The 22,627-nt window shown below is 60.9% G+C and overlaps 3 protein-coding genes across 8 annotated transcripts in view; 2 read left to right on the forward strand and 1 right to left on the reverse strand.

The window, feature by feature from the left end:
• Window positions 1–2,563, forward strand: part of AP3D1 (adaptor related protein complex 3 subunit delta 1) — a 36,839-nt gene extending 34,276 nt beyond the window's left edge. The window contains exon 32 of the mRNA XM_006206420.4: window positions 2,323–2,563. Coding sequence (XP_006206482.1) covers window positions 2,323–2,418 — 96 coding nt within the window. The 3' untranslated portion in view covers window positions 2,419–2,563. The remainder of the gene's footprint in view (window positions 1–2,322) is intronic.
• A 1,954-nt stretch (window positions 2,564–4,517) lies between these two features.
• IZUMO4 (IZUMO family member 4) lies at window positions 4,518–7,219 on the reverse strand. Of its 4 annotated transcripts, none has more exons than XM_072948059.1 (10): window positions 6,950–7,215; window positions 6,784–6,864; window positions 6,620–6,691; window positions 6,213–6,239; window positions 6,046–6,121; window positions 5,838–5,885; window positions 5,743–5,757; window positions 5,398–5,415; window positions 5,169–5,183; window positions 4,518–4,833 (listed from the first exon to the last, which is right to left on the reverse strand). In XM_072948059.1, exons 1-10 carry the CDS (start codon window positions 7,161–7,163, stop codon window positions 4,743–4,745), a joined length of 657 nt encoding a protein of 218 aa, XP_072804160.1. In that variant the 5' UTR covers window positions 7,164–7,215; the 3' UTR covers window positions 4,518–4,742. The 4 variants fall into 4 exon arrangements, 3 of the variants coding, with proteins under 3 accessions (XP_072804160.1, XP_072804162.1, XP_072804161.1); XR_012063235.1 differs by having other exon boundaries at window positions 4,749–4,833; window positions 5,169–5,269; XM_072948061.1 differs by lacking the exon at window positions 6,213–6,239 and having other exon boundaries at window positions 6,950–7,219.
• Window positions 7,220–7,430: 211 nt separating this feature from the next.
• Window positions 7,431–22,081, forward strand: MOB3A (MOB kinase activator 3A). Of its 3 annotated transcripts, none has more exons than XM_031673924.2 (4): window positions 7,431–7,587; window positions 16,709–17,232; window positions 20,360–20,562; window positions 21,916–22,081. In XM_031673924.2, the coding sequence occupies exons 2-4, from the start codon at window positions 16,812–16,814 to the stop codon at window positions 21,943–21,945; spliced, it is 654 nt and encodes a 217-aa protein (XP_031529784.1). In that variant the 5' UTR covers window positions 7,431–7,587; window positions 16,709–16,811; the 3' UTR covers window positions 21,946–22,081. The 3 variants fall into 3 exon arrangements, with proteins under 3 accessions (XP_031529784.1, XP_072804164.1, XP_072804163.1); XM_072948062.1 differs by lacking the exon at window positions 7,431–7,587 and adding an exon at window positions 8,435–8,602; XM_072948063.1 differs by lacking the exon at window positions 21,916–22,081 and having other exon boundaries at window positions 20,389–20,562.
• The last annotated feature ends 546 nt before the right edge of the window (window positions 22,082–22,627 follow it).

Genomic DNA, 22,627 nt, shown 5'->3' on the forward strand with positions numbered 1-22,627 from the left:
ATATTTTCTAATGTCTATCACGGCTTCCTCTTCCATGGGTTAATTAGAAGCGTGCAAATTTCCAAGCAGTTGGAGAGTTTCCTGTTGCTTTTCTGGCACGATTTCTGGCACCTAGAATGTTGGGTGCACGCCACCTGGGTCCCCCTGGGCGATGGCGTTTTCGATGCTTCTGGGCGCCTGCAGATTCCCCTCCGCTGGCCCTCAGCGAGCGAGCCAGGCGTGTGAGCCCATGTCGCCAGCCGGTCTTTCCTTTCACTTCCTCAGGCTTCGCTCTGCGTGGGGAGCTCTGCTGTTGGCTGCGTGGACCACGAGAGTTGTGGGATCTTGGCACTTGACAACTCTCACCAGTATGTGTGTTCTCTCCGTCCCGGGCTGTGTTCTTTGCTACGAAATCCAGTGTGGTATCAGCCCAGCCACTTCTGCTTTTCTTTGGTTGGCGCTCACACGGTACTCTTCACTGTGCATCTGCCTTTATCCTTCCCCTGGGGAGAACTCCTGTGGACGCCATGGAGCGCGGGCCACGTGTCCTCATCCATCCCGTCAGCCTTTGCCTTCCTGCTGCTGTGTTCACGCCGTTTGTACTGAAAGCATCACTCGTGTGTCTGGCTCTGTCTCCCACTGTATCTGCTTGTCCTTCTGGTTCTCAGGCCTCTTAGCCCTCCTGCCTCCTGTGGCGCATGCGCGCGCCACCAGTGCCCCGTGCCTCGTGTCTGCTGTGCAGCCCTGTCTTCTTGTGTCTGATGGGGGGGTGAGGGGCTCTCGGGGTTCCATTACGCACTTAGTTTTCAGTCTGCTTGGAACTCGGGGGGAACATACAGACCTCGCACCGTGTCAGCCTCTTGCCCCTCCCCACGTGAGTTGCCGTAACACGTTGCCCGCACCAATGGTGCAGGCCCGCAGGCCGCAGGGGGCGTGCGGGCCCCCAGGAGCTCGGGGTGGGGCCCGCTGCGCTCACCACACGGCCGCGTTCCCTTGCCCCTCCGTTCCCCATGTCCCACGTTTTCTTGTGGCTTGTTTCCCTTCTGTCTAAAGAGCTTTTTAGATCATACTTGTTGGTTAGGAACTCTTAGTTTTCCTTCATCTGATTATTCTTTATTTCAGTCTTTCTCAAGGCTACTTTTGCTGGGTCTAGAATTCTGGCTTCGCCAGCCTTTTCACTCAGTATCTTAAAAATAAGCCGTTGCCTTTTGATACCTGTGGTTTCCGACGGGAATCATGCTTCCTCTCTGGGGAGCGCCCCGCTTCCCTCTGGCACTGCAGACCCTTGTCTTCGGTCTCCGGCCGTCTGTGACGTGTCTGGGCGTTGACGTCCTTGGGTTCATCGTGGCTGTTCGGAGCCTGCTGAACGTACTGAGTCTGTGCGCGTACGCCGTGTGCGAACCCTGGGAAGTCTCGGCTGTTATTGAAGTACGTTCTCGCCCTGCGCTCTTTCTCCTCTCCTCCTGGGGCCCCAGGGCTGCGAGCCTCACGCGCCCGGTTGCCCGGCCGCAGCCCAGCCCCTTCTGCCGTCTGTCCGGACTGGGCCGCTCCCGCCGCCCTGCCCGGCTCACTGCCTCCTGCCGCGTCTGTCCTGCTCCCGAGCCCACCCCGTGGGCTTCTAGTTCTGGCTGCTGTATTCCAACCTAAACGTTCCATTTGGGGTTTTTTGTCCTTCCATTTCTTTGCTGAAATGCTCTGTTTTTCTGTTTGCTTCTAGAGTGCTTGTGATTGCTAATTGGAGAGGCCTGTAGTAGTGCTCGAAAGCTTGTCAGATGGCTCTGACATCCGCTTCATCTCTGTGGGTGTCTGTCGAGCTGAGGTATCCCTGGCCTTGGTGTGCCAGATGACTTTGTACTGTATCCTACGTTCTGAATGGACGAGACTCTGGGTCTTCTTGAGAGCTGGTGGGGACAGTGGATACGTAGGTTCCAGCCATTCTCACAGCCTTCATCCCAGAGCTGCCTCACACGTTTGCCTGGGGCCGGGCTGGGCAGGGCTGTGTGTTCCCTGCGTCTTGGGTACACTTGTTGCGGGAGGACCAGGGGCTTCCCTGGCCTGGCCCCAGTTTCCCGGCCAGGACGGGGGGCTTCCGTCACTCGCTCTGCCACTCTCTCCCGGAGCCCCCATTCTGGTCCCTCTGGTTCTGGCCTCGGCCCAGGTTCTGTAGCTGCTTCTGGGGGAGACGCGGGCACCGTATCTGCTCCATCGTTCCTGGGAACCCTTTTAAAGGGGATCAGAGCACCAACATATAGGGGAGTATTTTGAAACATTGCTGGTGCATGCGAGCACCAGGCCCCGCCTTCACACAGTCTCAGCATCCCGGTCGCCATCCCCCTTTTTCAGGGCGAGAAGTCTGTGTCAGTCGATGGGAAGTGCAACGACTCAACGCTGCTGAGCAACTTGTTGGAGGAGATGAAGGGGACCCTGGCCCAGTGCTGAGCACCAGGGCCACCGCGGAGGGCTCATGGGAGGCGGCACCACGTTCCGGGTGGCTGCTCTGTCCCCAGGCTGCACTGGCCTGGAGGTCATTGAAGTCCACTGTCGTCCACTGTGTAGACACCAAGGTCTGGGTTGCGTTGATTTATCCTCTCGTCCTTTCACTTTGACTCTCTCCACTTCTGGCGAGAAGCCCCATACCAGTCCCCAAACCAGCAGGGGCTGCCGGACGGGCGAGGTGACCACTGCCTAGGCCGGGACCTGGCAGGGACCGGCGGGGCGGCCCATCCGGCTGCTGTCAAGTCGTCCGGGTCCCACAAGTCCCCAGACCCCCTGCCTGGTGGCAACTGGGGGTGAAGAGGGGGCCAGCTGCTCACCAGGGAGACACTCCCTTCACCCCTCACACTGAATGTCAGGTCCCCCCAGGATGCACGGTGGGAGAGGCCCTGTAGGCTGCTGTCCGTTGTCCCCCCACCGTGTCCATCTGTGCAGGTGGGGATCCCCGTGCAGCGGGGATGGCCCCGGTGGCTTTTGTGGCCCAGGCAGGGTGTTGGGGTGAGTGGTAGAGCACCACAGTTCCCAACCCCTCCTCTGGTCGCTGGATGCTCTGCAGTCTTGTCCCTGCGTCCTGTGCACTCGTGTGGAAGGGTCCCATCCCGGGCTTCTCGGCCTCAACGGCGAAACACGTGTGTCTTGGGGCAGCTGGGCCCCTGAAATGCGCTTTTCGGGCAGGGAGACTGAACTTCCCTCAAGAAATGATGGTCCTCAATGACGTTTTAACTTCCTTTTGATGAAAACTGTCACTTCAGCATGTAGAGTAATCTATTGCAGAATCCTGTGCAGTGATTCTAGAATCTCGAAATTGTATGATGTGTTATATAAGAATTTATTTGCTATCGACATTCCCGTATAAAGGAGAGACATATCACGCTGCTGGAATGATTTTGTGTCAAGATGATCAAATAAACCTGCAAAAAGATGGCTGCCTGGTGGGTCTTTTTCCCATGCCTGTGTGTGCCCCCGACTGGGGCAGCTGTCACACAGTACGAGGGGGACGTCACCCAGCCGGGCCTCTGGACCGTCCCTGAACTGCTTGGGGTCAGAGGGCTACCGGGCACCTTCATGGAGGTTGCAGCATGCTGGGGAGCCCCACCCCCTCCTGCCGTGCACCCTTGTCCCCTTGGGAGATGACGTGGTCGTCACACGCCATCCAGGCCCCTGGGCTGGGAACCCCTCTGGTAAGGGGTGTATGAGGTGAGCAGCGGGAGCGCGTCCTGGAAAGAAGGCCCTGCTGTCATTTTAACTCCGCACGTTTCTGGTGGCTTCACGGACACATTGTGGACAGGGGTCTTGTCAACAGGTGGAGAACCTGAATCAACTCCAATCTGAATCCTAAAACGTGGGCAGGTGAGGAGCCCTGCACTGAAACCCCCTCCGCACTGAGTGGGCAGAGCGGCCTTGAGTGCCCCTGCCCGGTCATCGGCCCAGCCCGCTCCGGCGCATGGGACCCAGCTCGTGTCCTGGGGCATCAGAGCGTCCCTCCCAGGTCTCCTGCTCCCCGTTTCCCTGCCCTGACCCACGTTCCTGTGTGAGCAGGGGCCAGTGTGGTGTGAGACCCACCTCAGCGGGAAGACGCCCGTGGACGGGGAGCAAGAGGAGGGCTCAGCTGCCATCTGGAAGCTGGGAGATGGCCGGGCTCGTGGCAGCATCTGCAGGCCCAGGAGGTACCTCTGGCAGTCCCTTCACCCCTAGGCCTCCTTCCCATCTCCTGAACAGGGTTCATCCCTGGATCCAGCTGGGTTGGGCCTGTCTCCCTCACCACCCACGTCAGATGTTTTCTAGAAGCTAAGCAGTGGGTCAGCAGTTCCTGAGCCTCAGCCGGGGCAGCCTGGTGTGACGGGAGCCCCGCCGTGCCCAAAGCTGGCCCTGGTTGTCACCAGACAGGTTCACTGAGTCATCGGAAGAGCCACTTGTTCTCAAGGCTGGTTTCCCTGCACACCTGCCCAGGTATGAATTGTCAGCGTGGAATGCCCTGCAGCCACAACCCTGGACGCACCTGGCCTGGGGCCCCAGCCCCCAAGAAGGACTGCCCCTGCGGTGAGAAAGGTCAAGGATGTTTAATCATTCTATCAAAACAGCTGGGATCGCGCCCAGCGCCGGCTCTGTACTATATACAAACCCGTGCCTCTTCTTACCCTCCCCTTGCCCCGGCCAGGGCTCCTGGCACGTGGGGCACCCAAGGCAGCAGCAGGCCTGCTCCACAGGGTCAGGCTGAGACGGTCTGGCAGGGTCCTGGTCCTGCCCGCAGTCTGGCTGGCCCCGGGCCCTCAGTGCTGCATCAGGCACTCAGAGGCCTTCTCCAGAGTCAGGTTGGCCAGATGCGGGCGCCCCAGACACGTGAAGCTTGGTGATACCAGGCTGCAGGGAGACATGAGTGCCCCAGTCCTCCTTCTCCCCAACCTTGCCCTCCCTGGGGGGGTCTTTGCTGGGGGCCTGGGCCCCTCTTCCTAGCTGGGGCATGAGACAGGGCCGCAGGCGGACCCGCGAAGCCACCTGTGGGGGTCCTGCCCGTGCTCACACCCTCAAGACAGCATTAGGGTTACACCCAACACTCCCACCACCGGCACTGCAAAAGGCAGTGGGGGGGCCGGCTGTAAATTGGCTGTAGTCAGGGTTTTAGTCTCTGGCTTGGGCACAGCTTCTGCCCCAGGGCCCGCCCGGCCCCCCGCAGCCCCCCGCCGCGGATCACTCACAATGCTGGAGTGGTTCTGGGCATCCAGGCCGGGAGGAGAGGGGGGCTCGTGTTTATCGTGAGGTGATGGCACGGGTGTGGTGGCAGGCCATGTCTGCACAACTCCAGGTGCAGAGAGAGCCCTGCCTGGCGGCCCCACCCCGTCCAGCACCCCTGCCCACCCCCACTGGCCCAGACAACCCCACGCCACCCTGCTCTCCCCTCCAGGGGTACGGGCCGGGGGACCTTACCTCATGTTGGTGTTCTGTCTGAAAGACACGACAGGGCCCTGGTTACCTCTGAGCCTTGGGAATGAGCTGTGCCCGTGGCCTCAGGCCTCTCTATGGAGGTGCACATCCACCACGGGGGCCTCCCCAGCTCTGATCACCACCCTGCCACCCATTTGGGAGAGGGCTAGGACCAGGCTATGGGGTCCCTTTAACCAGGATGTGCCCCCTTGTGCCAGCTGAGCTCAGAGACCGTCGGAGGAAGAGGCTGCGACCCTCCCAAGGACTCCTGGCCCATACTCACCCTTGTGGGTGCGAGTGCACAGTGCCTCGTAAAACTCATGCTGGGTTTGGGGAGGGGGAACTTACTTGTGCCACATATTCCTACAATGACAGCAGGTTTGGAGTCGGGCCAAGAAGCCTCGATGGGGCTCCCCTCCGAGAACCCAGCTGCCCTAACTCACATGTACTGGAGGAGGCCCTGCACTGCGGTCTCCCACTGCACAGGTGACCTGCGGGAACACGGGACGTAGAGGGGGCATGGCCCACGTTCAGGGGCCAGCTGGGGGGCTTCCATCCCCCCACCCAGGTGATGAGGGCCTCTCCATGGAGAGTCTCGGAACCCATGGCAGGGGCCCCCAGCACAGACATCTGCCCGCGCCTGAGCCCTACTCGCAGTTGTAGCCAAAGCAGATGACATGCGAGTCTGTGCAGTTGGTGCAGGCGATGGTCTCATACTGGAAGACGCCTGCAACACAGCAGAGGCGGCAGCAGGCTCTTACCCTCTGGGCCCCAGGGCTGCGAGCTGCACCTCACAACCCGAACAGAGGCTCACCCACCACAGTGACGCTGACAGTTGATGTAGCCTGTGGGGGACCAGAGCACAGATGGCGCCTTCTTAGTAGGCCTATCCTGTCCCCTGCTCTAGCCCACCCAGGCCACCCACGGCTCAGGGCCTCCAGGGACCAGTGGGGGGAGGTGGCTGGGGAGGGTGGGATTTATCCCTCAAGGTGCCCCCTTGGTATCCACGGGATGAAAAGGTCCCTTCCCCAAGGTGTCATCCCTTCTTTCTGTCCTGAGTTCTGACATCCAGCTGCACCAAGCCAGATGCCCTCTTCATATTAGTCCAGCCCCAGCCATACCCTGGCCCCGGGACCCCCAGCCTGGAAGGAGACACATGCTCTGGTGGCCCTGGGTCCTCAGGCCCTGGGCAGCACCCTCCATACCCCAGCCCTCAATTGCTCACTTTCGATGATGGCATTCTGGATGAGGTGCACCTGCTCCCGGAAGATAGCTCGCAGCTCGTTGGGGAAATACCCTAACGGGGTGGGGAGGCAGAAGAGAGGTCAGCCTCAGACAGGGCAGGTGAGCTCTGCCTCAGTGTCCCGCACGTGACGGCCGCCCCCTTACCCGGGAAATACATCTTCCCCTGGTACAGCTGATCCATCTTCTTGTACACGGCGTTTGCCACTTGGTTCAGCTTCTCCCGGGCTGGGGACGGGAGGAAGCGTGTGAGCGGCGCGGTCCTGGATCTGGCTGGGCCAGGGGCGCGCCCAGACGGGGCCCCGGCACTCACTGATCTCCGCGGGGATGGCCAGGTGCAGCTCCTTCAGTGTGTCCTGACTCCAGTCGGTGAGCAGCGAGCCCGACACGGGGATGTCGCCCACCCACCAAGACTTGAGGTTCACGTGATGGCGGTAGAAGGAGAACTTCTCCGAGAAGTTGCCGTGGCAGTGCAAGCAGCCGCGGGCCAGCGCCGCTGTCAGTCCCAGGTACAGCAGCAGGGCCATGGCCCGCCCCTGCCCGCCGCCGGCCAACCGACGGCGCCTCCCGCGCCACGCCCCCCGCCGCGCACCCGCCAACGGCGCCCTCCTGGGCCGTGCTCGCGCCCCGCCCCCGACGTTGGCCCCGCCTCCGCAACGGACAACTGAAGGCGCTCTCCCAGGCCCCGCCCACGAACCACCACTCCCAGATAAGGTTCCGTCCCTCTGTTAGCCCCGCCCCCGGCCTGCGCTCCTCGCCCGCGACCACCTCCCGTACAAGCTCCTCCGCTTCCGGGGAGGCCTCGGCCGGGAGCGGAAGTAGGTCCGGCGGGGGGGCGGGGCGGTCGCGCGCAGCGCTCGGCGAGGCGGGGCTGGCCGGCGGGCCGGGCACAGATCCGCGGACGCTGGGCGGCGGCGAGCGTGGCCTGGCCCTTGGAACGGCGGGCGGCAGGTGGGTCCCTCCGCGGGGCGAACGCGGGCGGCGGGAGGCCGGGGCGCTCAGGAAGGGAGGAGAGGGAGCTGTGGCGGCCCTGGGTCGAACTGGTGGTTACAGATGTCACTTTAGGGTCACCCCCTCTCGCCGTGTCGCTAACCGGGACCCACCTCCTGGTTTGGATGGAAAGTCCACAGGGTTTTAGGGCCCACGCCCACCGGACCCCAGCCCTTTGAAAGCAGGGCTCTTGCTTCTTGGTCCCCAGAGTCCCCGAGCAGTGGGCAGGGGCTGGGCGGGGGCGTTGGCGTGTCCGCACTGCCCACTGGGTGACTTCACGGCTGCATCTCCGCACCGGAGAGGGTCACAAAGCGCAGAATAAATTGCCGGGGATGCTCCCACCCAGAGCCACCGCTCATTTGTGGGTGAGGGTCCTCCAGTCTTTATTCACTTGTGCTCTTTGCCCCTTGCATCTTTCTTTTTAAACCATTTTTTAGAGACTCGGTTGATTTGCAGTGAGCTGCATGCATTCAGAGCGCACTGTTGGATGACATTTCGGCATAGAATACAGAAGCACCTCACATATTTCACACCCAACCGCCTGCCTGCACTTTGTGATCTTGGACTTGTTCTGTTACATTTCTTCTACATTCTCCCTCCACCCAGCAGAAAGTTCAGGGTCTCCTATGAGGCCACTTTACAGACTCAGCGCTGAGCAATACCAAGAATCCTGCCCTGGCCCATGTCAGGACGGGCCGCTGCAGTCCCCCCACCAAAGTCCTGAGCGCCCATCCGCCCCCCCCCTTCCCCACCCCAAGTTTTAGTCTGTCAGTGTCTGTCGTACTGATTACAGAGTGAAGCTAGTGGAAGTCCTGGCTGCCCCGCCCCTGCCCACACCCCAGGGCACCGTTTTTCTCCTCCCTTCCGGAGGCCCCCTTTGTTCACCACGAAGCTGGAACCTGCTCTCCCCTTCCCAGGGTCCAAATCCGGCACCCACCTCAAACAGCACCCATCCCATTGCTTCGTCCTCCAACAGGTGGGTTTTCCCCCTTTTAAAACCTTCCAGAGCTGAGCGGTCCAGTGCAGCAGCCCCTGGCCTCGCGTGCTAGGGAGTGCCTGAAAAGTGGTCCAAACCGGGATGTGCCATCCGTGTAAAATCCGTACCAGTCTCCAGAGACTCGGTGTGTGTGGGGTGAGGGGACAAAATATTTCTTTAATATCGTCTATATTTGTTATGGTGTTAAAATGATATTTTGGCGCTCTTGGGTTAAACTGTTAGCAACGTTAAAGCCACCTGTTTCTTTTCATTTTTTTTTACTTTCCAACATGGCTACCAAAAAGAAGTTACACACATGGTGTACGTTACACTTCAGTGCCTTCCGTGGCATTTAGTCTTTGGGCAAATAGATGTCCCACTCCTGCTCTCTTAGCGTTTGTCATTTTCTGTTTCCTGTCTGTGGCTTTAGCTATTTCTTAAATGGGGTGAGCAACTCAAAGGATTTAGCCAAGGGCTTGGTGTGTTGTAATTGGTGAATTCGTGTTAGCTGTATTTTTTTTCTTAACAGACTTAATTTTTTGAGAGCAATTTCATGCTCATGGTATAACCGAGCAGGAGGCACAAGGACTTCCCATATAACCCTTGCCCCCATGTGTGCGCTGCCTCCCACGTTACCAGCAGCCCCCACCTGAGCGGGCGTCTGTGACAGGGGTGAGCCTACACTGTCACATCGCTGTCAGCCAGTGTCCGTGTGCGTTAGGGTCCCTCTGGGTGCCGTGCGTGCTCTGGGCCTGGACAACTGTATACGGATGTGTATCCGTCATTTCATCACACAGAGCAGTCTCACTTCCCCAGAAACCCCCGGGCCCCACCTGTCCAGCTCTCCCTCACAAACCCCCCCACCCCCGCAACCGCCGGCCCTTTTGCTGGCCCCATAGCTCTGCTCCGACCTTTCCAGAGTGTCCCAGCGTTGGAACCACAGCGTTGCCCTCTCAGAAAGGCTTTTCCCGCTTCCCCGTGGTGATGCACCTTTACGGTTCCTTGTGTCTTTCCGTGGCTTGGTCGTTTACTTTTTACTTCAGCCTCCCTGAAGGACAGACTGTCTTTATCATCTTTAAACTCTCGAGCATGGTGTTCGCACACCAGGCGCCCCAAATAGCTGCGACAAGTGGAGTTCTAAGTTCGCCTCTCTCAGCAAAAGCAGAAGTGGTTATTTTAGTCCCTGAGGGGGGTTCGCGGAAGTGCTGTTTCAGTTCCAGGACTTTTTAGATGATTCGTATTCCTAACAAGTTTAAGGTGGTCTGTTTCATGTGTGATGGCGTTCCAGAGCCAGCCAAGTTCATGGGAAAGTCAGCCATTAACTATCATCCCATCCCAGGAGCTTCTCTCCCTTTCTCGGGGCTTCTCGAAATGGAGGTTTAACAAAAATTCCCCAAGCAGCCGGCCTGGAACTTGGGTTTTTACTCTGGGAAATTTTGGACATGCCCCAGCTGGTGAGCCCTGTTTCTGACTTCCTGGAATTTCGAGGTTGAGATTGCTTAAGCCAGAGAGGCGAATCCAACTTCAGGAACTGGGTTCTGGGAGGGAAGTGGTCGTTCCTGCAGCTCCTTAGTCCCAGATGAGACGCCTGGGGCGAGTCATCCTCTGTGGGGGGCCATTCTGTGCACTGTGGGGTGTGGCGCAGCCTCCCTGGACCCCCAATGCCAGGAGAACCCCTAGTCGTGACAACCACAAACGCCCCCCAGACGTGGCCCCTGGGGCAGAGTCACCCCCGTTGAGACCCAGGGCTGTAGCGGAGCGAGGCTGGGGCTCTTCTCAGCGCCTGGAGAGACTGCGATGCTTGATGGATGGCGCTGCAGGGACGCCCTCCCCGCAGACTGGGGTCAGTGCGAGTGCCGACGACCCTGATGTTAAAAGGAAGCTTGGACAGCCAGCAAGTGGGGGTGTATGTGGGGTGCCACTTCTCTTGTCTTCCCTTCGGTGACACGCAGGACTCTGGTCAGTGCAGAGCCGCGGCTCTTACAGCCTTGGGCTGAGTCCTCAGGAGGAAGAGTTACGACTCCTGCAGGGACACACACCACCCATGACCTCCCCCTTTTTCTCCGCTTCTGGTCTCCCCGAGGCCCCGTTTTGTTGAGCACTAAATCCGTGCTGGTCTTCATGGGGAACTGAGACGGAGGGAGGGGTTGGAGGAGAACCGGCAGCACTGGCCGGGGCACACCCAGCACCCCTCTCTCCGTCTCAGTGGAGACAGCCAGATTTAGACCCCCGGCCCCTCTCGCTTGCTGTGGGCTCGGCGCTCCCGGAGGCCCTGCTGGGGGGTCCTTGCCGCCGCTCTCCCAGCCTGTGGCGCGGCCGGCCAGCGTGGTCCTTCCTTGACCTGGAGACACGACCCCGGCCTCTGCCCCTGTCAGACGGCTGTTTCCCTGTGTCGTGCCCTCATCTCCCTCTTCTTGTAGGGACAGCAGACGTGGCTTAGTGCCCACCCTCCTCCAGTGTGACCTCGTCTTAATTGCATCTGCAATGACCCTGTTTCTCAGCAGGGTTCCCTCACAGGGATCGAGGGTTAAGACTTGAACATGTCTTTCTGGGGGACGTGACTCAGCCCATAAAAGGGGGGTAGGAGGTGACTGCTGATGGGCACGGCATTTCTTGTGGGGCGAGGAGATGTCCTGGAATTAGAGAGTGGTGACGGTTACACACTCTGATCTGACTAAAAGCCGTTGGATTGTGTGCTTTGAAAGGATGGAATCTGTCGTATGTGAGTTGTGTCTCAATTGGTTTTTGTTTTTAAAAAAAACCATCATCAGGAAGGCTGGGACACACAGAACCCCTCCAGAGCACCTTGGTCTTCGTGTGTGTCCTGCAGGGCTGCGGGCTGCCTCCCCACCCAGGGAGCCGTTGCAGTATATAAAAATAAACATTTAGATGTTGAGAGACAGCCGTGGGGCACAACCACCTCTAACAGGACAGATCCTGGGCCTCGAGCATCTTCCAGCCAGACACTCAGGCTGCCAGGCCAGGGGCCCAGGTTTACACGCCGATCGATCCGGAACATGTAGGACCGACCTCAGAGGTTGGGGTCTGTCCCCAGAGAGTAAGTGTTGCAGCCCAGGCAGGATGTGGAGGCACCGGAAGGAAGTGGCGACTGGGCCAAGGTGCGGCGTGCCCCCCCCCAAGGCAGTTGCTTACAGGAACTGTGTTTTGTTTTCAGAAAAAGAAGGGAGGGTGGGTGTGTGCTGGGGCAGGGGAGCTTTGTCATCTGAACTTCGGCCACTCTGGGAGTTTGAAGTGCCACACACATCTCATCCCCAGGAAGAACCTAGGGGAGGGAGCCCTTCGCGCTGGATTCCGAGAAGCCTGTGCTGGTTTTCCCCCGTGCCGTCCTTGGGGGTTTTCTAGGAAGAGCCAGGAGAAAGGAGCCCCAGAGACAGTACCTGGGGCAGCGTGGGGGCGTCTCCCGGTGCCTTGGCCTCCTGCGCGCTTCTCAGGAAAAGGCGCTTTCTGGCGGCTGGCCACCCCTCCACCATGGGAGTGTATTTCTAATAGAAAGCTGTTTGCTTTTGATGGGAACTCTGCCCATCCAGGAAGTGTTTCAGAAAATCATTGCTTCCACTTGAAAAAAAAGTCTACTTTCTGAGGCGAAAGAAAGGCAGGCAGGAACCTTACAGGCCCCTTCCACCGCCCCACCCCATCTTCCAGAACGATCTTGGCGTGGCGCTGGTGCAGGGCATGAAGGGCTGTAGGCAGACGTGGTCAGCGGGACCGTGGAGCCCCCACCCTCTCCTGTCGGGCAGGGCACGTGTCCCTAGGTGACGTCGTTGGGGATTAAACCCCCAAAACTGTCCCTGGAGAGGCCCCAAAAGAACCAGGAGGCAGCAGCCGGTCCGTGGTGGGCGGGCTGCGTTTCTCTGTGCGGTGTGATTTCCGCAGGGGCTGGCAGGCCAGCTGCAGGGCAGGTGAGGAGCCCGGATGGGCGGGCCACACAGAAGCGGCTCCAGGGTCTTTGCTTGCGGCTCCGCCTCGCTCTGGCTGGACGCAGGGTGCAGCGCCCCGCTCTGTCTTCTCCTTGCCAAAGTCAGGCCGCGCTCCGCTCCTGCAGAAGGGCGTGCAGGGCTGAAGTAAGTCGTACAGGAGACATTGCCTTCCCTGGCACCAGCAGGTGGCAGGCGCTGGAAGGGGCGACTCTCGTCTCTAGCAGGTGGGCTCCAGGTAACTGACCAGCGCCCGGGGTGGCCTGAGGGATGCTCGGCTTGCAGGTGAATCACCTGGGCAGGTTCAGGGCCCCTTGGGCCGCAGGGTCCCCGCCTGGCATGTGCAGCTCACATGCCCTCGGCACAGAGGGTCGGGGCGGGTTCAGGGCCCCTTTAATCAGTGCCTCCTGGGGGGTCTAAGGTGAGCCTGTCAGGTCCTTCCATGTCGGGAGAGAAGCCAGCAGGTGGCAAGTTTCTGGCTGTACCCCATTCTCAGAGGGACCCCGTTCCTGCTGTCCAGGCCCTGGGCACCTGGGGCTGTGCCCACCCTCCAGAAACAGGGAGAGTGGGAGCCGGAAGCACCCACACCAGCTCTGCAGGTGTGCAGAGGGGCCTGTGAGGGAGCAGTCCCAGCCCGGGGGTACCTGGCCCTGGCTTTGGGGTCAGATGGGTGGAAGCCTGAATAGCGGAGGGCGGGGGCCGTGGGGGCAGGTGGCCCGGCACAAGGAGCGAGGCTTCACCTGTCTGGCTGGAGTGTGAACTACAGCTCCTCCTGTCACCAGCTGTGTGGCTTAACTCTGACTTATGATCACTAACTAGTTAGTACTGAGTCAAGCTCTTCTAACTCTGTGGTTCTCACCTGGGGTGGTTCTGCTCTCGGGAGACACCTGTGGTTTTCAGGACTCAGGGGGCACCAGGGAGACTGCCTCACACACACGCCAGTGCCCAGGACTGGCCCTGATGTCAGCAGTGGTGAGTCTGGGCCTCAGTCTTCCCATCTGTAAAGTGGGGGGCTCTGCTTTGCTCCGAGCTTTGCTCTGAGTGCCTCGCTGACACTTAGGTTTCACATGCAAGGAGTCATGCACTGTGTCCCCCTCTGTGTCTGCTTCTTTCGCTGAGCATCGTGCTCTCTTGGAGCGAGTGTCAGCGCGTCTCTCCTTTTCGCGGCTGAGTGATGTCCTAGTGTGTGGATCAGTTCACCTGCTGATGGGCGTTTGGGTGTCTCTGCCTTTTGGCTGTTGTGAGTCACCTGCTGGGCGTGTGTGTGTACAGGTTTTTGTGGGGACGTGTTCTTACTTCTCTCAGGTGGACTTTGAGGTGCGCTGCTGGGTGAGACGGTAACCCGGTGTTTCCATAACCAGCAGACTGTTGTCCGCAGCGCTGCCCCAGCTTGTGTCCCCACCGGCAGTGCAGGAGGGCTCCGACCGCCCCGTGTCCTCACCAGCACCATGATTCTCCTTTTGGATAGCAGCCACCCTCGTGGAGGGGGTCCTTCCCCTCTTCGCTGGGCCTCCTCCCACCCCCGGCTCCGTCCGCAGATGCTCAGCTTCTGTGACTGGCGAGTCCATGCTGCCCTGAGCTGACCTTCCAGCACTCCGTCCAGTGGGGCCCAGAAGTGTGAACGAGCTTTGCCCGCCGCCGTGGAGGACTGAGGGCTCCAGGCCCGCGCGTGAGCAGGGCCTGAGCGACCCAGCTCGGTCAGCTGTGAGGTCTCCTGCCTGGCGCCCATCTGGGCTGTCTGCCTGGCCTCTGTCTGAGCTTCCTGCAGCTGCTGTAATAAGTCACCAGAGACTGTGGCCCAGGGGCACACAGATTGGTTAGCTCTCATGGTGCTGGAGATCACGAGTCTGACCTGGGTTCGGTCCGGAGGTGGGTGGGGCTGGCCCCTCCGGAGGCTCCAGGGAGAAGCGGCTCCTGCCTCTTCCAGCTTCTAGAGGCTCCGCATCCCTGGCTCGCGGCCCCTCCCTCCATCCTCACCGCCAGCAGCGGGGCATCCCCGTCTCTCTCTGACTCTGAGCTCCTGCCTCCCTCTGATGAGGACTCTGTGAGGACACGGGGTACTCCGGGGAATCCAGGGTCACCCCCATCCCAGGGGCCTTAACCCAGTCCCACCTTCAGGATCCCCTCTGCCCCATGAGGTGATGCGTCCTCAGGTCCCAGGACCAGGGCAGGGTGTCTCTGGGGCCGTCACTCTGCCGGCCAGGTCCTCCGCCCTGATCAGGGCAGGGAGGCTTCCATGCCTGATACTGCTGAGCCCTCTCAGGGAGGGGGTCGCTCCGCCCTCCACGCCCCTTCAGCCCCGCAGGGAGTCGCTCTAGAGGCTCAGCTCCGGTGCCATCCCCCTTCAGGCTGGAGCAAACTCTTGTTTTAAATTCTCCTAAGTCAGCTTCCGCATTGCTGCCCAGGCTCTGACGCCCCAGGCAGTGTCCCCTGGGCTAGAACATGGGTTCCAGCACTTCACAGTATCTGTCTGTTTCTGGAATTAACCTGAAGGCTTTCGGAAGGCAGCTCGGCCAGCCAGACCGCTTCATGGGACCAGTTCCCGTCTGACCCCAGCAACGGCCGAGGCTCACCTTGATCCCAGTTCTAGAGGCGTCTGCCTGAGGGCAGAGCTGGGAGCCCTGGGCCTCCGGGAGACTCTTCTTTCCCGCCCCACAAGGTGTGGAAGGACCGAGCTGGAGGAGACGCTGGGCTCCAGGATGTGGCGGTGGTGACTCAGCCCTTGCACTAGTGCCGCCCTCCGCTCCCGGTCCCTCCACCTGGGTCCCCAGTCCCGTGCGCAGCCGGGATGACCAGACTCGCCAGCCTCGGGCCCCGCCTGCCTGGAACTGCTTCTCTGTCACCAAGGTCGACCTGGCGCTGACATCCATTCTCTGAGGGTGAGGGGTCTCTGCAGAAGGACATGAGGCCCACTGCAGACATGGGGCATCCCGAACAGGGGTTTAGTATCAGGTAGTGGATAAGCGGGTGCTTACTAAACCAGGGGGCCTGGGCCTGGGTGGGCAGAGGCGTCTGCTTCCGCTTCCCCTCCGAGCTGACTTTCCCTTCTGCGGCCGCTCCTGGGAGCCCCCCCACCCCTGCTCTGTCCCAGCCATGTCCACCCCCTCGGGAAGGCACATCCACCCAGGCCACAGGCGGAGAGCAAGGGTGGCGACGGGGCTGGCGCCATGACTGGTCCCGAGTGTGAGCCTCTCCCCACCGAACAGGGGAGACTGGGCACAGGGAGGAGCTGGGGAGGAGCTTGGGGGGGGTCATGCAGTCACAGCAGGGGCATGGCAGCGGCAGCCCCCACGCCAGGGCCTTGTCCCCAGAGACGGGTGTCACAAGACTGGACCAGCTCGTGGAAGCGTCTTTACTTAGTGGTCTACGGGGGTGACCATCTAGTGTCCCCCGGAATTCATAACCACCGTCAGAAATGGAGTCTCTGCAGATGTCAGAATGGTAGGATGGGTCTCACTGGGTTACAGTGGGCCCCGAACCAGTGATGAGATTCGGACAGGAGACGCAGGGAGGAACAGATGAAACAGGAATGTATTCCCTCCCAGCTCTGGAGGCCAGAAGCCCGAAACACGGCTGCTTCCTCCCGAGGCTCTGAGGGGGCACCCGTTGCTGGGCTCTCTCCAGGCTTTACCAGTGCCGGCAGTCCTTGGTGTCCGTCAGCTTGTAGAGTCATCACCCCGTCCCTGAGTCTGTCATCACACAGCCTCCCGTGTCTGTCTGCCCTCACAGGGACACTCGTCATTGGATTTCAGGCCCCCCGGATAACTTCGGACGAGTGCGTCCCAGGATCCTTAACTCAGTCACGTGTGCAAAGACTCTTTCTCCTGATGGGGCCCCGCTCGTAGGTCCCAGGGAGGCGGACGTCTCTTTGTAGAGGCCACCACTTAACCTGCTGGGGTCAGCCTCAGCCCGGGTGCGGGTCTCCGCGCGCGCGCGCTCTCTCTTGCTTTACAGGAAGCCCCCGGGCGGGGAGGGGATGCCACCCGCTCTGAGTTGTCTGGGGCCCAGCTCAGCGTCTGCTCTAAGGCAGGCAGACGTGCCCGGGGCAGTCTGCATCCTTTTGGTGAAACTCAAAACCACACGTCCAAGGAGCGTCCCCAGTCCGCCCACTGGTGCGTCCAGAACAGGGTTCAGGGGACAGGCGACGAGTCTTCCTCTTTGTGTATTCCAGGTCTGGGGCAACCTGGGGTCCCAGTGACCGTCCTGTCTCAAGCGTCCCGCCTGGCCGTCCCTGCAGAGGCCTGGCTGGGGGCCGCCTGTAGCGTGTGGGCAAGATGTCCAACCCCTTCCTCAAGCAAGTCTTCAACAAGGACAAGACCTTCCGGCCCAAGCGCAAGTTCGAGCCAGGCACCCAGCGCTTCGAGCTGCACAAGAAGGCGCAGGCGTCGCTGAACGCGGGGCTGGACCTGAAGCTGGCCGTGCAGCTGCCCGCCGGTGAGGAGCTCAACGACTGGGTGGCCGTGCACGTGGTGGACTTCTTCAACCGCGTCAACCTCATCTACGGCACCATCAGCGACGGCTGCACCGAGCGCTCCTGCCCCATCATGTCGGGCGGCCCCAAGTACGAGTACCGCTGGCAGGACGAGCACCGCTTCCGCCGGCCCACGGCGCTGTCGGCCCCCCGGTACATGGACCTGCTCATGGACTGGATCGAGCTGCAGATCAACGACGAGGGGGTCTTCCCCACCAGCGTCGGTGAGTTGGCAGACAGGCGGGCGCCACGCGCTCCTCTGGCTTTTTAGTAACAGCTTTGTCAGGATAGAATCCACACACCGTAGAAGCCACCCGTTGAAAGTGCACAGTTCAGTGGCATTTTAGTACATTGACAGCCTTGTGCACCTGTCAGCTCTAATTCCATCACCCTGAAAGCACCCCCTCCCCAGCCCCTGGCAGCCAGGAAGCCCCTCTGTGTGTCTGCGGACCGGCCTGTTCTGGACGTCCCACGTCCGTGGACTCACACGCTGTGTGTCCTCCTGTGTCTGCTTCTCTCCCTGAGCTCGTGCTCTCAGGGTCCGTCCCCGTGGGAGCGGGTGTCAGGGCTGCTCTCCTTTTCGTGGCTGAGTGATGCTCCCGTGTGTGGAGGGACCACGTTTGGCTTCAAGTTAAGGGTCTTGAGATGGGGAGATTATTCTGGATTATCTGGGTGAGCCCTAGATGGCATCGCAGGGGCCCTGCGGGAGGCAGGCACACAGCAGGACGGAAGGCGGTGAGACTGTGGAGGACGGGGTCCTGAGCCCAGAGAAGGCAGGAGAGGGATTCTCCCTGGAGCCTCTGGAGGAGCCACTCCCACACCTCCGCTTGGGCCTGGGGCGCCCTGGGGGCTCCTGGCCCCTGGAACTGTAGGAGAATTCACCCGTTGTCCTGAGCCACTGAGTAGTGGTAACTTGTCACAGCGGCCCCGGGAGGCTCGGCAGATGCTGTTCCCATGTCACCAGGTCGTCACGGTGTCCTAGCAAGTTGGCCCTTGGCCGCAGGCAGGCTCTGTGCCTGGCAGAGTTTCTCAGCACCCCCGCCCAAACCCCACTCTGTACAGTGAACAGGGTTGGCTCTGGTGGGGGGCTTGCAGGGACCCACTTGGGAAAGGGCCATCCCAAAATAGATTCCTGGGCAGTCCCCATCAGGTTCGGGGTCTGAGTCTGCACGTGCTCCCTGTTGTTCTGACTCACGGCCTTGCTGGGACCCCCTAAACCCTAGCCCCAGCTCCTGAGGGGCCCACATCCGGGAAGTCGGGCCCCGAGTGCCTCTAGTCAGGTCCTTGCCCCCAGAAGGCGAATTCCAGGCATCTTACCAAAGAGGCCACAACAAGGAGACAAGTGAGTTTGGTGGTCGTTACCCAGCTGCCCAGCGAGGGCCAGGCTCTGGTGCACAAACACATCATGGGTTCTGGGGCTGCTCCCGCCTTCCCTGAGGCCCGCCTGGCCCAGGCTGCACCTTCTAGCCCTGTCCGTAGACCTCAGGGCCAGCTGCACTGGAAGCTCTTCAGGGCCCCTCGGCCTGTTATGACCCCCGGCCCAGCAAGCGGACTGAAATGCTTCTTTGCTCATCTGTGGTGCTTCTCAGGACCAGAGCCTGCCACGCACCCCTCAAGGTTAGACTTGTGGCCAGGCAAAGAAAGGGCGGGGTCCACAGCCTTCCCCGCGGAGGGCCAGGTCATAGGTCTTTCTGGTTTCGCAGCCCAGGTGGTCCGTGTGGGTTACCCGGTCTGCATGTAGCCTGAGAGCCACCCTAGATGATAGATAAACAGACAAGTGTGCGTGAGGAGTAGGCCTGCATTCCAGTAAAACTTTATTTACAGAAGCAGGCAGTGGGCGGGACTCATGACCCCATGTGAGGGCATGGTTGCAAGCGTGGGCAGTGCAGTTCTGGAAGATTCATTTCTAGGCCCTTCTACAGGGCTGCTGTCCCCCCTGCCCCCAGGGTAGGGTGGCTCCTGGCACCCCCTGCAGGAGAGAGGAGCTGGGGAGGGGATGCCAGCCACGTCAGGCCCAGGACCCTGCAAAGCTGGAGCCGACCCGTGCGCTCCGTCGCCTTCCTTGCCGCTGAGCGCTCTGTGCGCCCCTGAATTTGTGGCTGTTAGACAGCTTTCCCTTGTGGGGGTCCCCCGCCCTGGAGGGGATGTCCCACCACGTGGTTTTCAAAGGTCTTCACTGACAGCGTGTGCGCCTCAGACACCCATGAACGTGGTGTCTCGAGGGTCAGGCATTCCTCCCAAGGGATCTTGGGAGAAAACCCAGAGGCCTCGCTGATGCTGACTACACCTTCTGTGCGTAGACCCCCAGGAGCCGCTGGGCCCTGTTGCCTGGAACAGATGTTCACAGGGGCTTCGGGACAACAGAATATAAGTCCCATCAGTGCTCAGGCCGGGAGGGGTCGCCTGGCCCGGGGCACCCGGCGCAGCAGGACGGAAGCCGGGGAGACGCCTGGTGGTGGGGAGCTTCTCTTTCCCTCTTGCCTTCTGCCCCGGCGCGCCGGCGGCCTTTCCGCGCGGGCTCATCTCCCATCCCCGACTGGGTGCGGGCTGTCCCCAGTCCCACCGCAGACAGCGCGGGAGCCTCCCCGCTCGCCCACCTCCAGGCACTTGCCTGGACGTCTCTGGAGCCTTTCCTCGCCGACCTCAGGGCCGGGAGGTGCAGCGCCGTCCAGGGGCTGGCGGTTGCGTCTTCCAGGAGCACGTGCCCGGCGCACCGTGCCTGTCCCCGCGGTGCTGGCGGCTCCGCGCGTCCTACCCCTGGGCCCGGGCCCCCTGCCCGGTTGCACTGGGCAGACGGAGTGAGCGTGAGGCGTCTGTCCTGTGGGAGGAGAGGACGTGGGTGGGGGCCGGCGCCCTCAGGGCCGCTGGGTCTGCGGGTCCTACGGGATGTGTGTGTTGTGCTGTGACTTCAAAAATAGAAAAAAAACGTTAAGTTCAGTCTTAGGAGGAGTTGCAGTCTACTGTGTACACGCAGTTAAGTTCAGATTTAAGTGGTAACAGTGAAACACGTTTACAGGGAGAGGTATGAATACATTAAGTGAAAAATATCAAATGTCAAAAAATGTGTTTGTCTGAGTTGTCCCGTTCTACACAGAAAATACACGCAGCTAGGACCAGACGCACAGAAGCCTGTGGGCTCACCCAGGCCGAGCAGGCGGCAGGTCCCCGCTGGCTGGGCGCTCTGGCTCTGAGCTGGCGCCGGCAAGGCCGGGGGTGCGTCCCGTGAGGGCTGGCCCCGCGGCCGGGCTTTACCTGTGAGCGTCCCCGGTCGCACCCCGGGTGCTGTAGGGGAGCAGCCGGCGGCGGGGAGGGCCGGCGGGCCCCCGCTGAGCCGCCCTGCCGCCCGCCCAGGCACGCCGTTCCCCAGGAACTTCCTGCAGGTGGTGAGGAAGATCCTGTCCCGGCTCTTCCGCGTGTTCGTGCACGTCTACATCCACCACTTCGACCGCATCGCGCAGCTCGGCTCCGAGGCCCACGTCAACACCTGCTACAAGCACTTCTACTACTTCGTCACCGAGTTCGGCCTCATTGACACCAAGGAGCTGGAGCCACTGGTGAGCTGGGTTCCTCCTGTCCCCACCCCTGCTGGGGGCGCCCCCGGTGACACCAGACCCCGGTCCTGGGGGGTCTCCCCAGCCGCGGCCTCGAGGGGCTCCTGCCTGCAGCTGCCCCCGCTTTCCCTGGAGCCCCCACCCCCACCGCCTCGCCCTCCTGCCCTGCCCGCCCTTGCACGGGAGGCTTTTCTGTTTCGTTTAATTTTTAAAAATTGTGTGTGTGGGAGGAGATAAGGAGATTTATTTATTTTCAGAGGAGGCACTGGGGATTGAACCCAGGACCTCATGCATGCTAAGCACATGTTCTGCCATTTGAGCTATTCCCTACCCGCTCTGGTTTTAGTTGAGGTAAAGTTTACATAATGTAGAATCAGTTGTTGTGAGGTGAACAACTCAGTAGTGTTCAGACCATTCACAGACTGTGCAGCCACTACCTCTGACAAGTTCCAGAACCTTCCATCCCCCAGAAGCAGCCCCACCCCCATCAGCTGTCACCCTAGCCCCTGCAATCACTAATCTGCTCTGTCTCGGGGGATTTGCTGCTTTGGCCACTGTTGACCCCACCCTGGAGCTGGGATAGTTCAGGTCACCTGGGCTGTGACGTGGAGCCGGGCTGTGCCACGGCGGTCCCCAGTGGCTTTGAGCAGGACCTGCGAGTCACAGGACACAGGTGGCTGCTCTCCCAGTGCCCACCAGCTGCAGCCACCATTCACCAGGGTGGAGAACACCCCCAGGGTGATCACAGTGGTTGGGAGCACCTCCATGCCCCCTCCCTGGGCATTTCCCCAGGTCGGAAGTGCTGGAATGACCCGGGGCCCCCTGGGACAGGGAGACTGAGAGTCGAACTCTGCGCCCCCTTCAGAAACTTCTCAAAACACCTTCGTGTGACTGTTTCACTTCTGTGTGTTCCCTCACAGGCCCTGCCTATCAGTTAACGAGTTTCCAGAGTTAAAGTTCTAGTGCACATGCCGAGTGGGGAAGGGGTTTTATGCTGGGGTCAAGGAATGTTCTGGAACTAGATAGAAGTGGGGGTTGGGACAGCTGTGGAGTGGGCGCCGCTTTACCCGGCTCGCTTTATGGGACTCTCAGCTCAGCAGGTACTACACATGTTGTGACCACTCACTTACTTTTTTCACCTCGGTGGCACACCCCTCTTCTCCCCCCTTGGTGCTCAGAGCCCTTCCTGGAGCCAGACCCTGCCGCCCTGGCCTTTGGCACGCTGCCGGCTGTCCCGTTCTCTGTGAGGTTTCCGTTAGATGAGGCCCGTGGGCCCCTTGAGACCATGTCCCCTGGTCTCCCTCTTGCCTGTGGTTTCCTGACGTGGGTATCTGCTGTGCTGATTGTTCTTAACAGAAAGAAATGACCGCACGGATGTGCCACTGAGAGCCCGCGGCCCTGCTGTCACCAGTGCCGCACCTGGGGGACACTCCGACTCTGGGGCTGTATCTCCGGAACCAGGACCCATGTGTTCTGATCCAGCGAGCTCTGCCGCTGGGGTTGTGTCCTTGCTTCGATTCCAAGGTGGCAGCAGCCGTGGAGCCCCACGCCGTGGCACCCGGCCTCCCTGAGCCTGCCTCCTCTGCTGCCTCGGGGGAGGTTGAACTTGAACTCTGCGACTCTGTGCGTTGTGAGCGACCAGGAGAACCCACTTCGCTTGTAAACCACTTGCATCTGCCTCGAGGCTGGAGCTGTGGCCGGGCCTCGGGCTGCCCACCTGGGGCCTGTCTCCTCAGCAGCCCGCTCGGTCTGGGGCCCTGGGGCCCTGGGGCCTGACCGTTGAGGCTGGGATAGGTGATCCCGCCCTGGCCCCGAGTCCGGTTCCCAGCGGCCAGGTCCCGTCCTCCCCGCAGCCTCCCCAGCTCGCTTCCATTCCCCGCTTCCTCCCAGAGGCTCGGCGCGTCTGCCGGCTTCTGGAGCCCACGCCCGCGTCCCACGTCCCTGTGGCCCCTTCGTGTCCCGTGAAGGGTTGAATCCTTGGCTGCATTTACCACTGCCATGAGATGTTACAGGGGAGGGGAGCGTGTTTTACCTACAAACAGTGAGCGCCCCTCCCTGGAAAAATGTC

This window comes from Vicugna pacos, chromosome 22 (genome assembly GCF_048564905.1).
Source record: "Vicugna pacos chromosome 22, VicPac4, whole genome shotgun sequence".
Taxonomy (NCBI): Eukaryota; Metazoa; Chordata; class Mammalia; order Artiodactyla; family Camelidae; genus Vicugna; species Vicugna pacos.

Bases quoted from the DNA above. Each gene is read 5' to 3' on its own strand.
- IZUMO4 (XM_072948059.1), bottom strand. From the start codon at position 7,163: ATGGCCCTGCTGCTGTACCTGGGACTGACAGCGGCGCTGGCCCGCGGC. The intron at 6,692-6,783 runs GTAAGGGGGCGG...CCACCCCGTTAG, and splicing joins GGGGAAGATGTATTTCCCGG to GGTATTTCCCCAACGAGCTG. The intron at 6,240-6,619 runs GTGAGCAATTGA...GGTCCCCCACAG, and splicing joins CCAGAATGCCATCATCGAAA to GCTACATCAACTGTCAGCGT.
- MOB3A (XM_031673924.2), top strand. From the start codon at position 16,812: ATGTCCAACCCCTTCCTCAAGCAAGTCTTCAACAAGGACAAGACCTTC. The intron at 17,233-20,359 runs GTGAGTTGGCAG...CCGCCCGCCCAG, and splicing joins GGTCTTCCCCACCAGCGTCG to GCACGCCGTTCCCCAGGAAC. The intron at 20,563-21,915 runs GTGAGCTGGGTT...TGTTCTTAACAG, and splicing joins CCAAGGAGCTGGAGCCACTG to AAAGAAATGACCGCACGGAT.